The sequence below is a fragment of the Eurypyga helias genome, unplaced genomic scaffold (genome assembly GCF_000690775.1).
Source record: "Eurypyga helias isolate BGI_N326 unplaced genomic scaffold, ASM69077v1 scaffold28813, whole genome shotgun sequence".
Taxonomy (NCBI): domain Eukaryota; kingdom Metazoa; phylum Chordata; class Aves; order Eurypygiformes; family Eurypygidae; genus Eurypyga; species Eurypyga helias.
Window position 1 is genome coordinate 14528 of NW_010239666.1, and position 15903 is coordinate 30430.

The 15903-nt window shown below is 40.8% G+C and overlaps 1 protein-coding gene across 1 annotated transcript in view; it reads right to left on the reverse strand.

Annotated features, from left to right (window-relative positions):
• LOC104505463 (dystrophin-like) overlaps positions 1-15903 on the reverse strand; it is a gene marked incomplete at its 3' end in the record, with an annotated part of 62331 nt that overhangs the window by 8373 nt on the left and 38055 nt on the right. The window contains exons 10-14 of the mRNA XM_010148237.1: positions 13826-13962; positions 13008-13046; positions 8382-8447; positions 6980-7045; positions 4535-4693 (exon numbers count right to left, since the gene is read on the reverse strand). Coding sequence (XP_010146539.1) covers positions 4535-4693; positions 6980-7045; positions 8382-8447; positions 13008-13046; positions 13826-13962 — 467 coding nt within the window. The remainder of the gene's footprint in view (positions 1-4534; positions 4694-6979; positions 7046-8381; positions 8448-13007; positions 13047-13825; positions 13963-15903) is intronic.

The following is a 15903-nucleotide window of genomic DNA, read 5'->3' on the forward strand; positions in this document are numbered from 1 at the left end:
AAGCGAACAGCTCCTGCTGGGAATCTCATTTACTAAGTTCTCGTTACAGCACAGCCAGGAGCTGGGAGGAAAACAAGAGAACCAAAGAGAAGTCTTGCTTTTACAGAACTCTGTCAGTGATCTTGGTATAACTAAAATATTACGAAGTGTTCACTTTCTTCAGCCATTAAAAGAGCAGGAAAGTATTTTAATTCTTTGCAAAAAGTTCGGAGCCTCTGTCACTGTAAAACTGTATGCTGTCGATTCAATGCTTGTACAGTACATCCTAGTCAGTATAACCTATTCTACAGTACAACCTAGGTACTGCACCCCTTCAGATGGACACCAAAGATCTGTTTTGTTTCTGAAACATATTTACTCTTCAGGAACTTTCAAAACTGTTGAAAAATTCAAAATTTTTTGGGACAGTTGTATAATTGGGGTTTTTTTTCCCTTACATTGTGATATAGTCATAGCACCTTCCACGGCAAGATTACTTTATGTCTATTCAGTACACAAGGAATGCTTTTATCGCAATATTCCATGTGATGTAAAACTAAGCATGAGTCTGAAGGCCTAATACTCAGATGAAACATTTTCAGCAACTGAAAGTAATCTCTAAAATGCTCACATTTCAGCAAATATAAATTATTTAACAGTCAAATTTTAGAGATAAATAATTTAAGTAAGTCATACTTGCAAGCCACAAAAGCACCAAGGTCTCAAAATGCTAGCAGATAAATAATGAATATCTAACAAGAGGTTCTTGGAACTGAAAAAAAAAACCCCAACCCCAGCTAGAACTATGTCAGAGACAGGTTAGTTTATAAGTCAGATAATACGTTTCACAATAATTCAAAATAGGCAACAGATCTTTTTAAACTGTCCAAAAGCAAAACTTCAGAATTACAATTTCAAAGAGTCTTTTTCATTTAAGTAACAAGTCAAGATGGAAATATTTGGAGACCAGAAACTGCATCAGAAAACCAAATGGAGGTCAGAATGCAATAAACAGCCTAAAAGAGATGGAGAACAGTCAAAACACGAAGCAAAAAGAGAGAATGGCGTTGTTTTAGGAAGCAGGAGACTGTGAAGAACAGAGGAAAAAGAGAAATGACAGTGAAGCGTGTGGAATATCATAGCATTGCTTCTTGTTGGTACTTGGTGAAGCTTTCCCAAGAGTTGCTGAGAAGTGACTGTATGTGTTGACTCTTAACTGTAAAATCATCCAAGCTAGAGCAGAAAGAGCTAAATCTTCATTGTCAAAAATCACCAGAAGTGCATGCCACAACGGTCGGTCAACACGGGCAGGAAAAGACGACTGTTCATCTAACACGGCCAGCTGCCCAGGCACAAGCATCACACCCACCTCAGCGCTGGCAAGGAGACAAGCTCCTGCCACGGGAGCAGAGGGATGTACAATGAAAATGGAACTATCCGAGTGCTTGAAGGCTGGCCTGAGGACCAGGTGGTCACAACGTCATTTGCATCGTGTTCAGCTCATTTCATGCAACAGATACACTGAGTCTTCATGCTGAAGCAAAAAAGAACGTTTGCTCAGAGGGAATTTTTAGGATCAGCATAGGAAGGAATGTGTTGTTTGCACCTCTGGAACAGGGTTCACACAAGGAATTAGGTCCCAAGTTGTTGATTACCTTTGACAACAGCCAAAAAAAGGTTTGCACAAACTCAAAGGGGGAGAAAGACTAGAAAAAGAAACCTAAAGGGACAAGACTTTTTTTCTAAAAGGTATGTAAGTTAAAATGAATGGCTCCTGACTCACCCTGTCTGAACAGCTTATTTTTCTCAACAGGAATCAATGTTTCCTCCATAAAATCATAGTTATCTGGCTGTGACAAGCTATCAGGACAAGAACAACTTGTTCACTTTTCAGCATCCACCTCACATTTTAAGTGCAAGTTATTTTTAGTGGTTTGCAGAGACAAAAGTCAGGATTTTGTCATAATCAATGAAAATCACAGCAGTGTGACCTCCATTCTGTCCCACAGAAATAGACCTCTCCATCCCTGCTGCCTTGAGACCTGAAGCATCCACAAAAGGAGAGGCTGTTCGTGGTGGCATTCCCGTCCGTAACTGTGCCTCCAGTACAAATGAGAAAACAACAGGCTATAACCAAACTTAAGAGTCTACAGTTCTTGCTTAGTACAGGATTGACAATCTTCAAAACAGTATTTTTAAGGTGTAATCCCTGTCAGAGATATTTTAACATGCTATATTCCTCATTAATAGTTGTTATATTAAATAAAGCTCATACTGAAATCTAAGGCATACACCCCAAAAAGAAATTTTTTAGCCTATTTAGCTGTCTAATTCCAGGTTATACTGGTGTTTGAGTACCACAGTTCTAATCTAAAATGAGGCTTCTTTAAAAACCATCCTCCTTGCTGGTGGGCAGCTTATTTTGTATACAGACAGAAAAGGTGTTTGGATTTTTACTCCTTCCTAGTGCTGTTCAAAAAAATAACACCACTCCACTGAAAAATATGCTATTTTGCTATCTGTTCAGTATTAGTTACACAGTATTTCTTAACTACAGAAGTTCTGTATGCAAAGTATGATAGCTTATATCAAAATACTGATTTTCCTCCACTTTGCAAAGTTCTTGGGCTTTATGTACTATATACTAGGAAATCTGGTGTTTCTTTCAAAGAAAATCTCACTGCTGTTCAGAGAGCAAGAGCTTTGTTTACTACAGCTTTCTGTCTGAAACACTTCCCTCATCTTTTATGCCTATTGATCCTCCACATTCTCCCAAATCCTTCTGAAAAAATAGCGTATTGTTGACCCTTCCTCTTTATTTCTCACTCTCCTGTTTATTATTATCTATGTCTGTCAGACATTCTGCCAGCCTAATTCATGCAGGCAGAAACATAATCTCCAGGTGTTTTCTCCGCTCCTAATTCCTCATGGAGAGCAGTGAGATTTTAGCAGTTGATCTTTAGCTTAACCTGGCCTGAAGACTGTGTAGTCTGAACTCAGAGAGGGTGCAGCGCAGCTGGAAACACAAGGGGATGAGAAAATAACAATGATTTAAAAAGTAACTCTGAGAGCAAATTACACCTTAAATGAAAAAAAGCACGTGTGAAAACAAACTATTAGTTAAATTAGTTGCCCCTGCCCCTGGAGATGTGTCTCCGTAAGTCTACAGAAAAATAAAACCTGGTATTTATGGAGAACAGGCTCTTTTCCTGACTGAAGCATATTACTTATACAGAAAAACAGACTTAATCTGCAGAGGAGTAGCTGATGCACGTCCAGAAGGAAGCACAAGGCAGATCTAAATCTTCTTCCTATTCCAGGTGACAGAAAAGCTTATTCCAGGCTTCTCCATGCCAAAATCAACTCGAGCTGCTCTGCAAGTCCAGGCTCTCTGCTTTGTCAAGAAGTCCCAACCACAGTCTCATGGAGATGGTGGGGTGGTGGAACTGTAATTGATTAGTACCATCCATTGATTAGTACCTTCCAAAGAAGATTATGCATGGAGAGAAGATCTATGACCCTGCCAGCTCTTGCATTACTTCCTTGACATGCCGAAGGCAAATGCCATTAAACGCATTAAACTCTGAACATAAACAAAAGTACCTAGCTCTCAAAAAGGCAAGAAAAAAGAGCATGAAAATGCCAGTAGACTTTACCATAAAAGCTGAAGATATCAGAAGGCAAATAATTTTTTTTTCCTTGTAGATCTACACGATTTCGATCTTACAGTCTAATTTTGTTAGTTCATGGTTGCAATTACAAATGTGCCAAGGTCAAGATCTATCAGGTTTTAAGCTGATGGCCCAAGACCCCAGTGTACCACAGAAAGAGGACTGCAGTGTTGTGATGCTGCAAGAGTCCAGTTGGGTTTTTTTGTGTGATTAATAAAAAGAACTTCAATTGAACTTGAAATTAAAAGTGGTAAATTATATTTGATAGTGAAAGGCTAAAGAAATGGCAACAAGTAACAACAAACAGAAAGAGAAGAGGACTCAAATTCTAACCACCACAAAAGAACTCTGCAGAAAATGCAACTTTGTAACTCATTTTATCTCTAAAAATGCTATCAAAGTGAATTCCATCTAACTGTACAGCACAATTATTTCACAGATTCTTTAATTCAAAGGAATTGAGGTCATTTCAAAACCTCATGTATCCCAGCAGCCAACCCTTTTGCTAAAAGCCTGTCTTTCCAAAAACGTCTGTCTGCCTTTTCCGAAAGGGGTACAGAACTCTGCCCACCCTTCCCTCTCGTAACAGCAAGATAAAGTAACTCTGGCATGAAGCTCATTCCTATCATGGAAATAAGGGAAACAATAGAACAGAAGGAAATATCAGCCAGCAAAGCCTGTCACAGGTGGCACTACGAGTATGAGGTGACCCAGGTATGTCCCCGAAGCTCGCCATTTTGGAGGTTTCGTGAAAGAAGGAGTGCTGACTCATCACCGCACTGGAAGTTGGAACGTCTTAACGACGGTATGTCGTCAGCCCCATCATTTATAGACAGAAAGCTTATGTTTGCCCCAGGGCCGCAGCAGCTGACAGCGTAACCCACCGGTTTTCCTCCTCCAGGTCTGCGAGGATTCTCTCCAGTTCTCCTCTTTCCTCGCTCTCCAGAGAAATCAGGATCTGGGCAGGGCTGCGGGGCTGGCTCAGGGGGGACTCCTGGTTCAGACTTTGGCAGTAGTGCTGGATTAACAAGTGCTCATCATCGCTGGAAAAGAGAAGAGGATAAAAGAGGCTGTTCCCTTCCTCGTTTTTAACTTTGCAGTGAACAAGAGGAGATGAGTCACTCCCAGTCTCTCATTTCTTACCAAGAGATTTGCTGCACTCTGTAACCAACAGCAGAGCCATGTACCTTAAAGCAAAAGCTGCTGAGCTGTTTCACTTAGACAATTTCCGATAATTTTCCTTCTCTGCAGAGCCCACCTCGCTTCCCCTCCACTTCCCAGATACCCGAAGTCGAGTTTTGCACCTCAGCTTTCCTCTTTTGCCTAACTTCAGTTAGGAAATTGCTTGATAAAAAGGCCATCTGCTGCTGCCTGATCTGTGTTGTGGAAGGGTCATTCAAGCAAAGCCAAGGCATTTATTCTAACACCTACAAACTCTTCTTATGTAATAAAGGCATCCTCTATTTTTCTGTTTTTCTCTGTAGAATTGCAAATGAGATGAAATAAAACAATTGACTTAATCTAATGAAATTATTCTATTTTTCACTGAACTTTTTTTTAATTACAAGTGATGTACACTGTCAGAATACAAACATATTCTATTTAATTTATATGATTTCTTCCTTTATTCCTATTGCCCTTGAAGCTGTCCAGGTTTGAAACAGAAATATCACTGTAAGAGAAAAGCAAATCCAATTCTGAAGACCTGTTGACCACCTCCCAGAATTACATGGATGTTTCAGGTGTTAAGATGATGTATCCAGGCCTTAAGCAATGCAGCTAACACCAGTAGCAAACTGTGGGAAACCATGGAAGGTTTCTCTTGACACCACAAGTCAAGGACAGAAAAAAAATGACACTGCTGTTGGGAATCTTGCATTTCTGGCAGTAGTTACTTATAACAAATTAATTCAGTCCAGTTTTTTTTTTTCTGCTGCATTTGTTATTGAGAAATTAACAGGCATTTTGAATAGCTGTTACTGTTCAAAAATTAGAATCCTCCTTGTTCCCATTTTGTTCCTGAAAATGTTAATAACGCCATTTTACAGACTGCAGGAGTGCTAAAGCAATGCAGAGCACATTAGCATTAGTTCAAAAAGGGGAAATCTTAATTTTTCACAACAGGTGAAAAATTTGTATTTCCTTTTTCTGAGTAAAATTTTAAAGGCTTGCCTGTTCCTAAATTTATATTTTTCACGAAACACTTCAACTGTGATTTCCCTCAAACAAGTGCTTTGCCTTTATAAATATCCTTACACATCTTAAACGAATAAACAGTGAAAAGGTGACATAACTATTGCAATATAATGTCACTTTGCAAGGCATACTCTTTTTGTGTGATTTTCAGCCTGCATGTGTTTTGTATACACAACTGCAATGACACTACAAATGTTTTGTGGTATAGTTATGCATTATCTCTTCATTTCCATCCTTCCTTGCCTCCATCTATCGTTCTAACTGGAATTATAATATTCAGAATCTGTACTGTGGCTTCTTCTACACAGTTAATTAAGTAAGATTAAATTTTCAAGCACAACCATGACTTATGTGTTCCTGTCCTCTTTTCAGAAATATTACTCACAGTTAGCTTTCTAGTTCTATGTCCTTTCATTCAGAGAATGAAAAAAACCAAAATCAAGAAAATTACTAGAGAAGAGGAATATACTATCATGCCAGAAAATCACAAAAAGGCCTGTGTGACATGAGATTGAAGTACTTTTTAAAAAATTAAAACATTTATTTATGACTGTACATTGAAAATAGTACAATGAATACTTGTCAGTGATCTGTCCAGCTTTCAAGTTTACTACTTCTAATACTTCTCAGTAAGGATGAGTGCCTCCTGGCTTACACCTGAAATGTATTTCAGGTATTTGTAGACCAAAGATTTCTGTTTAGCCTCACTAACTTTTGCAACAACAGTTAGCCCACAACATTTTCTAGCTGCTTACAGCAATTTAAACACAATTAAGCTTGCTGTTCAGACAGATGGGTTATCTTTTCATCTTTGTCCTTAAAACATACCACATGCACATGATGAGCATTTTTTCCAAGTAACATGAGAACTATTTGCTGAATAAATAAGTAATTTTATTTAAGAAATTAGTAATTTTAATTTTGAAGGTATCAGTCATCTGTTGCATAAATTTGGTGTTAAGCTGTAAGCCATAAACCTGGACAATGATATAAATTGAAAGAACATGAGTTCATCTTTAAACTGAACCAGAGGTGGTACGTGGCCATGCCAATTCAGAACTACAGAAGTTCATTACAAGTTATTCACCTTCACAAGAAAACATGTATCAAAAATATTAAACCAGCCTACTTACATGCTCTCATTAGGTGAAATACTGTCATTTAAGTAAGAGCCATTGGTGTTCTCCATTTCTGCTAGCCTGTGGAAAAATAAACAAGACTCATTAAAATCAATTATGTTTTCCAGAAACTTTATTTGCTCTAACATTCCTGAAAGAATTAAAGAGCATGATGTTTTTGGTGAATTTGAAATTCAAAATAACTTACGCTCACTGCTGATTACCAAAAAGTTTTGCAATAAGCTATTGCAAAGGATTTTTCATTTGTTACAATGATGTGGCTAAACTCACTTCTAAGTTTTCAACCCTTTCTCTGAGCTTATATTCCACTCCTCATGATTAATTAATTCCACAAAGGCAGGCCTTAAGATGCCAGAGGCTTACATAAATTGCTTTGTACCTAGCAATGTCATCATCAGAACTATAATCATCAGTCATTTCTCACTGGTTTTCACCACTTGCCCCCCCCCAAACAGTCAGCATAATTCAGAAATACCTCTCCTGATCAAGTGATTTTGGGGGAGAGAAAGAGGAGGTTGGAATAACTATTTTTCGTATTTTCTCATCCCTTGCAAATTTGCTTGCCTGGTAGAAAAAAACATTTTGTATTTGTGCAATTAACCCACTTTTTGATTCTTAAGAGCAGTGTGAAAGCTAACAAGTGAACTAAAGCACCAAATACCACTATTATAATCCTCCAAATCAAGGAAAAATCCGGTTTGTGGCATTCCAAAAGGTGAATTACGTAACATTAACACTGCACCTGAGAGTCACATAGAGTTTGGAGGTTTCTGCTCTTCTGATTTATACAATTACACCAGGGTCCATATTAAAAACAAACCCCCATGTAAACTTATAGAATCACTTTGGGGTTAAAGTGACCTCTAAAGGTCATCTAGTCCAACCCCTGCTGCAACAGGCAGAGACATCTTCAACCAGATCAGGTTGCTCAGAACACCCTTCACTGTGACCTGGAGTGTTTCCAGGGATGGGACATCTACCACCTCCCTGGGCAACCTGTTCCAGTGTTTCACCACCCTGACTGTAAAAAATTTCTTCCTTATACCTAGTCTGAACCTGTCCTTTATTAGTTTAAAGCCATTACCCCTTGTCGTATCGGTACAGGCTCTACCAGGAAGTGGTTAATCCACGTGCACAGTTTAACCAAGACCCCACAGGCCCTAAGGGCCACTTCTGACCACACAGGTGCTCTGGCATGCAAGTTAGTTGACAGGCTGGTTAGCAGCAACCACAGGCCATGCTCCGCATCCCAGAGCCTGGAAAGCAAAGCCCCAAACCCTATGTTTCTTTGAGAAGCGCTCGGGTAGGAGCTAGCCTTTGGGAGGTTTGGGGTTTTTTTTTTAAAAAAAATGATTGTTTAGAGAAAGATCTGCCTAATGTCCAGCTGGTCTCATACCTGCTAGCATAATGTTCAATGCGTGAATGAGTATCATCATGTGAAAGCTGAGGGGACGAGGCAGGCCTATAAGGCAGAAAACACTGATTAATCACAAACAATACCCCTTTAAAAGTAAAAAGACACTTAGCTATGCCTACACCCTCACATCTCCATGCCTCAGCTATGTTTGATAAACAGCAAGTTATAACTCCAGGTGCTGCGTGTGCCTCCTCGAGCCGTCGGTGCAACGCTTTGTGGTACCACGCTGGGGATTTTGACCATTTTGCAATCCGTCTGTTGCAACAGCTCTTCTTCGCATCAATCCTCGAAGAACCCTTTTCCAAAGGATTTATGGATGAGCTTTTGCCCTGGTTCTCCCTTCACACCTGCCTCCTTCGGTGGTAATTCTGTTTCACGCGCAGCCCCCCACCAGCTGCGCAAGTCTTGTTGGGAACCTCTCCTCTGCATCCTGCCCTGCTCCACTGCCTGCTTCCAGCACATCCCACTTAAGAGAGCCTTTAAGGACTACTCCACGTGCAACTAGAAATAAATACAAGAAACATAAAATGTCTGAAATGAGCCTTTAATGACACACTGCAGAAACGAATTATGTTGCCTAGCGCCTTTCCAGAGCTGTAATCTGAACCGTAGATCCGTGTGTTATACAGGAGGACACTGGCAACTATTTTGGCTTTCTATCTGACAAATCAGATGGTATGAGGTCCTCTTCACATTTTTGTCAGTGAAAACAATTCAAGGAACTTTTCTCATGAATTAGAGATTTAGTTTCTTAGAGCCTCAACTCTGGCTGCTGTATGGGATTTTGCCAATCTAGGTCTATCAGGAGGTGCTGGAATAACAAAAACCGGTGCAGCTTCCCAAACTGTAGAGCAATCTCATATTTTAGCTAAATTTCAACTGTTTATTCCGTCTCTGCCGACTCTCCCTTCTGGAACTGCTGACTGAGGAAGGGCTTCCCCTCCATTTTAAATGGTTGGCTACTGCAGTTCAGGCCGGGTATGCCCAACGGGAATTGCACTGCACTGCAAGAGCAGATAAGATTTGTATTTGCTGGGTATAAACCAAAGCTGTAATAATCTTGTGGTTGGTAATGCTCCCGTGTTAGAAGTTTGATAATCCTGTAGTAAATCTACTAGATTGGTCATCTTCCAGTTTTCTCATCAGCCTGCAAAGGGCTCTAGGAAAATTAGGATCCTTCCAAATTTAGAGCGCTGTATGCTGGATAAATAAAATTCATGATCATTAACATCTCTTCTCACAGAACAGGAAAGTTTTTCTTTTTAAGACATTACAGGCCAAGTATCACAAATCTCTTGTTGTCTGAAATAAGCTTTGGCCTCTGACTGTACGTTTACCCATCATATGTTGAAACACTACCACAGCCCACCAGAGGATAAATACTCAGTTTGCTGCATTCCTCAGTACAGCAGAATTTCATGCAAATGGGCAATTGCTTCTCTTCAACCTGGTATCCTATTTTGTGTAAGAACATCTACACTGAAGGGAAGGGAGGGGAAAAGGATGCATTTTATCTGGACAGTGGATTATGGAGCAGGGTAACAATGGCTTTCTGATAAACCGACGCTATCCCACTTTTTTTGTTTGACATACAGTAGATGTTAAGCTGCTCTAAGCTGGTACTATCAATGAAAAAAGAGGTCTTGGTTTCAGCACACACACTAATGTTGCTGCTAATACTCTGCACAGATGAGGAACACTGTGTTAAAAGTACCTTTAAGTTATGAGCTGGATCATTCTCCTAGCCCCTCTTACCCTGGCATTGCACATGGATTTGTACCAGTACGAAGGAAAGGACAGCTCCCGGTTGGGACCAGCTGGGCAATGAAGACAGGCGATGTCCTTTTTGGCAGTAGCGCAAGGCGAAAGATAGCCCTGAGTGCACGATCGCATACTTACTGCCTTGAAACTGATTCACCTTCAGAAGTGAAGAAGGTGTGTAGTACATATATATTTTAAAGACAACGGAGTGTTGTGTAACTTAACGGAGCTGCTTCTGTCATTCCATCCCCTGCAGGCAGGGAATGAGGCTACATTTCCAGGTTTGTCTCCACTTCAGGACATATTACAATGGAGATCTACCTCAAACAGCTTTTTAAAACCTTGCTTATGAAAGCCAACCTGTTGAGAAGCACTGCAGCCTTTGTGTTGAATTCAGCTGCTCAGCGGAACACTTTTGCCAGTATCTGAGCCAGCCTGAGAACGACTGTGGTGCATTGCAGGCCGCTGTGTAGACGTACCCTTCGATGACCATCTGCGCTAGAGCTCACCATCCTTCCTGTCTGAGCACACGCACTCAGCCTGCCTAAACAGTGTGAACGGTCAGCCAGAAGGCTGAGAGACATAGCCAATATTTCGCCAAGATAACCATCCCTTTTACAAGGGATGTATTGCTCAAGCTGCGGTCTGCAGGAACAGCCTGAGGAACTCCAGTCAAGTCAAGTAAGTGGTGACTGAGTGGTAAGTATCACCTCCTGCGACTCCCTGTCACCCCCGAGACCTGGCTGGCAGGACGAGGGCACTTTTCTCGCTGTTCAGCGTTTCAGCTGATGTTCCTCGAAAGTGTAATATCAAGTAAATTATGTTTGTGCCACTGACAGCACACAGTCCAAGCTGTAAGACATAAATTCTCATAAAACCCATGAGTTGCTTTTTTAATGCCTGGCAAGGAGAATATCTGTGCAAAATACTGGATACTATGTAGTCAGAATCACTAACTTCTGATGAAAAATGTTTGTATGTATGTATTTATAAACAGTTGCAGGTATTATACCGCACATTGATATCAGGATAGCATTAACACTGCTGAATGCTGCTAGGGTATGCTCTTCTGGAGGACTTTGAAGATTACCAGAAAACTGGCACGAAAGCACCAGAAAAAGGCAAGATCTTAGAAATCATGGAAAAGTTTCATGATAACCAGAATAAGAGGTTTGGCAGCCAAAGTTGGAATCAGCCCTGTAACTGAGAAACAGCTTTAAACCCAGCTAGCTCAGTAAACTGGTGTTGTAGCCTTGGTGGTCTAGCACTAAGGAAAGGAACAAAGTTCGCAGAACAAAACAAAGCAATTCTTTCCAGCCACTATTCATTCCTTAATTTTCTGCTTTCTTGTCAGACCAAAGGATTGTGCTTGGGAAGATACACAGGCTGGTCTGATAAAAGGTGCAACCTCACCGTACAAATACTGCTTCCCAGTATTTCTCACGTTTTCTTAAGCGTTACGTGCGAGTTAAACTCCCTGTAGTAGATGACAGCACACCTTCGGCATGAAGCTCTCAGTGCAGGCACACCACAATGTTACTGCTGTAAGTGAACTAGAAGGAAGCACGTCATGGCAGCTTAATTTCATGTTATGTCAGACAAAGCAATGGCATTCCATATTATCCAAGCTTTCTTTAAGTGTTAATTTTAACTTTTCAGTTGTTCTAAAGGGTAAGAAATCTAGCTCCACAGCCGGGTATATAGTATGCTACAATCATCCCCAGATGCATTTATAACCAGAAAGGCATCCTAAAGTTCAAAGCCCCTCCATTTCAGTCTGGCTCCAGCCTTTTGGCATTTTCTGTGGGTGAATCCTCAACCAGATGAGGTTGGCAGTACTACGTGCATTTCTTAGTTGCTTAAAGTAAGTTTCCTAGAGGAAGAGCACTTCATTTGACTTCCCAATTTTCTGGGCTTCAGATGAAAAATATAAATCAATCTTCAAATGTAGACATTTCACTATTGTTTATTCTACCAAAAATCCAATGAAGATGCAAGCCATATACATTTCACCATATAGAAATATATAAAATTCTATTTAGTAGTTTCTCAATAGTTATCAATATGTGAATTAAAAATAATCCTTATTTGACATTATTTTAAAATCATCCATGTAACATTAGTAGCAAATGCCACAATGATAAGTGTATAGGTATCTTCAGTTTATGCTGAGGGTGTTACTACAACAGTAAGACAATGCACGTGCCGGAATGGTGCAAGAATGAAATTCCAGTTCATAGCTGAAAAATCCTGCTATTTTAACTTCTGAAAAAAAATGCAGTAAACATCTCCCCATTTCAAGCTGCCTTCACAAGTTTACTGTCTCTAAAAAACTGTAATAAAATATCCAGTGAGCTCTGGATTACTTGGGGCACGTGAGTGTGCGGGTGTGCACGATTGTGCGTAAAACCCATTTATACCTTTGTCTACAAAACAATTCATTCCTGAAACCGAATTAAATCCATCAAGTTCAATTTGTATCTTTCAAAAAGCATTTAGTACACATTCAGAGGGATCGACACTTACTCTGAAACACAAGCGTGTAAACGACAAACTCTCATAAGCATCAGTAGGACCGCACCGAAATCCCTGTGTATTTGATGGAAATACATACTCCAGAAGGAGCATACAGTGCACAATCCACCACTGCTGGGAAAATTCCCAGATTTATCCCATTCTGTTCATCTGGGATCAAAACCTTCCTTCAGAGCGTGTACCAAAGAAAATAATCATAAAGAAAGAAGGAAATGAACTTATGTAAAACTAAACAAAGAAAGAAACAAAAAAGAGTGAGGGAACGCAGCAGCAGTAGCAGCAGCAGCACACTTCAGCAAAAGTACTCACGCAGAATCTACTGGCCAGAAGTTGATCAGAGTAACAGGACTGCAAGACAAAAAATGAGGAGGTGAAGAGAGAGGCAGAAGAAACTCAGCAGCAAAATAATTACAGAAAGATTAAAAGAAAAAAACCACAACAACTGAAAAACAGAAATCCAGCAGACCAACATGAATGACTGTGAAGAGCAACCAACCAAAAAGTGAGAAAAAAACCTGAAATCTAAAATTAAAAAAGAGAAAGACAGAGAGAGAGCGAGAACAAGCTGCATGCAATTGCCATTGAAAAACTGATTAAACTTGTAAAAAAATCCAAAGGGAACTGGGTTACCCATTGATTTCTCCATGTGCATCATTACTGCCTTTTTTTTTTTTCCCCATAAAGACTTCAAAGTCATTTAATAAGACTAAATTTATAGGGTGAGAAAAGATGAAATCAGCTGGGAAGCTTGCAAACACAGTAGCCTAATTAAAAAAAAAAAAAGAGAAAGATACCCATTTGGAAGAAAATAAAAATTTAATGAAGAGATCATTAGTCTCCAAACTGCCATATCAAACTTTGAAGTTTATAAGGCTGTCAGTAAAACCGCAAGTATTTTTATTTTACTAACTGAAGCTGCAGTTCCTGTATAAGGACAGGTGATAACAAATAAAAGCAATGGCAACTGGAATCCCAGCTTGTGTTTTCCTGCCAGCCGAGGTTAACAAAAATGAAGAAAAAAATGAAGAGGCTTTATGCATTTAGGAAGTGAAGGGAGTTGGCACCAGCTGGGGAGCTCAAAGAGCATACCAAATGAATCGCTACTTAGCCACTTTAGAGCTACTCACGTTTCCATGTTGTCTCCCTCCAAGACAGTTTGCACAGGCAGGTAGCCCATTCGCGGGTGCTTTGCAAAATATCGTTTTGTTCGAAATTTGTTTTTTAGTACCTTGGCGAAGTCACGGACGTCTTCTCCCGAAGTTGTCTGAAAGCCACAAATCACAATGAAGTCATCTTTCATAAGGTTATTGGGTGTTTTTTGGGTTGCCTCTTCCTTTGCTGGGTTACTTGGGAGAGCTGCAGCCGCACCAAGCGGCGCTGCCAACAGCCTGACCTCCGGAACCGCCAACTGTATTTATTTGTCACCGTCACAACATACCACACAGAGACGCTGCTAGTGGGGAGGAAGGATGAAAAGGAGAAGCTCCAGAACCCCCCACAGGCTCGTGCCTCGTCTCAGCTGATCTCAAGAGGACAAGCAATAATTAGACAAGAATTTGCTTCTTCCTCACCTGGCTCCGGACTTTCTGCCTGCTTTTTGTTCAGCACGAAAATGGCTGTAACGAAGGATACGCAGCCGGTCCGTGTGTCCAGCTGCTGCTTCACTGCCTGGATCCTGACCGTTACTGCATGGTTGTCATCTCCATCTCATAGACTTGTCAGTCCATGAAATTCAGACCCACACCCTCAGTACATTTTCTTTCCAGTTTCCCTCCTCAGCCTCCTCTGCCATTAATATTTCGATCAAAAAGAAACAAAAAGCAGGTGAGAGCTGCTGAAAGCTCTTAGATCAGTTATTTCTTCCTGTGCCCGTTTAATCTGAAGCTAGCAGGCATTTTAAGATCAATACCCTGAGGACAGTAGAATTTGCACACAGTTTTCTACTCCGGTGCCTGCAGCCAGCTTTCCTTGCTGCTGTAGGGACCAGCGGAGGAGCACAAAGCAGAATTAGTTTCCTGAAGACCAGAATGAGCTGGGAAGAGTTCAAAGGATATCTGCTGGGAGGATGCGAGGCTTCTTGCGAGCCTGATTAAGAGTCAGGCGATTTTCTGAAGAATTTTAATGGAAGACTTCAGCTACTTTATTCTGACTGCAGTCCCTCCTCTGCACCTCACAGAGACACTCGACCCTGAAATACTGCTTTTCTACAGTAAATTAAGTTCTTCCTGACCCACATAACGATACCGCTTCTCCAGTGTATCTAATTTTAAGGGAAGAAGTGAGTGAAAAGTTAATCTTTCTGACATTTTTTAATGAGTTCTATGCATTCTATTTAGAGAGGAAGGAGGTGCTGGGACCTATCAGTCAAGCCAACCTTCACAGAGCTGCTGAAACACAGATGAATGTATTTTTAACAAATGCCTGGGTAGAAAAATCAAGGATGTCCTGAAAAATAATCTGCAGAGAGACTGGAATGTATTCACAGAAAGGACAATAATCATCCCTATACCGACAATACCTACAAAGCTTCATGTAAAGCTTGGAACAATGTGGCTCCTTTCTGCTCAGTCTGTCTGGCAGGAAAATTCAGCGCAAACAATTACTGGCAGAGAAGCGACACAGCAGAACCTACAAGCCAGTACAGCAGCATCTGTATTTTCAAGAGATAATGCTTGATAATATTAAAGTATCACTTTCTCAAGACATCAGAAGTAAAAACGTTCTGGGGAAGGGCGGGATTAAGTATGCCCAGACGACCCAGAGGACAGGGAATTTACTGAGGTGGCCTAGCACACCTCCAGCAGGAGGGAATTCCCTCTGCCGACTGCCAGCTGCAACAGTTGCTAGGAGAGCTCCGAACCAGGCGGGCATCCGCAGAACACAGAGTGTACATCAGCAGGGAACAAAGGAAAACTTCATATTTAGTCTGTGTATAAGTGGATTAAGCACAGCACTCTGTTCAGTTTGTGCACCCATGTCATTTGTAACCATTTCTTCCTGCTCTGTTTATTTTCAGTGCTGAGCACTTCATAGAACCACAGACTGGTTTGGGTTGGAAGGGAGCTTAAAGACCATCTAGTTTCAACACCCCTGCCATGGGCAGGGACACCTTCCACTAGACCAGGTTGCTCAAGGCCTCACCCAGCCTGGCCTTGAACACTTCCAGGGATGGGGCATCCACAGCTTCTCTGGGCCACCTGTTCCA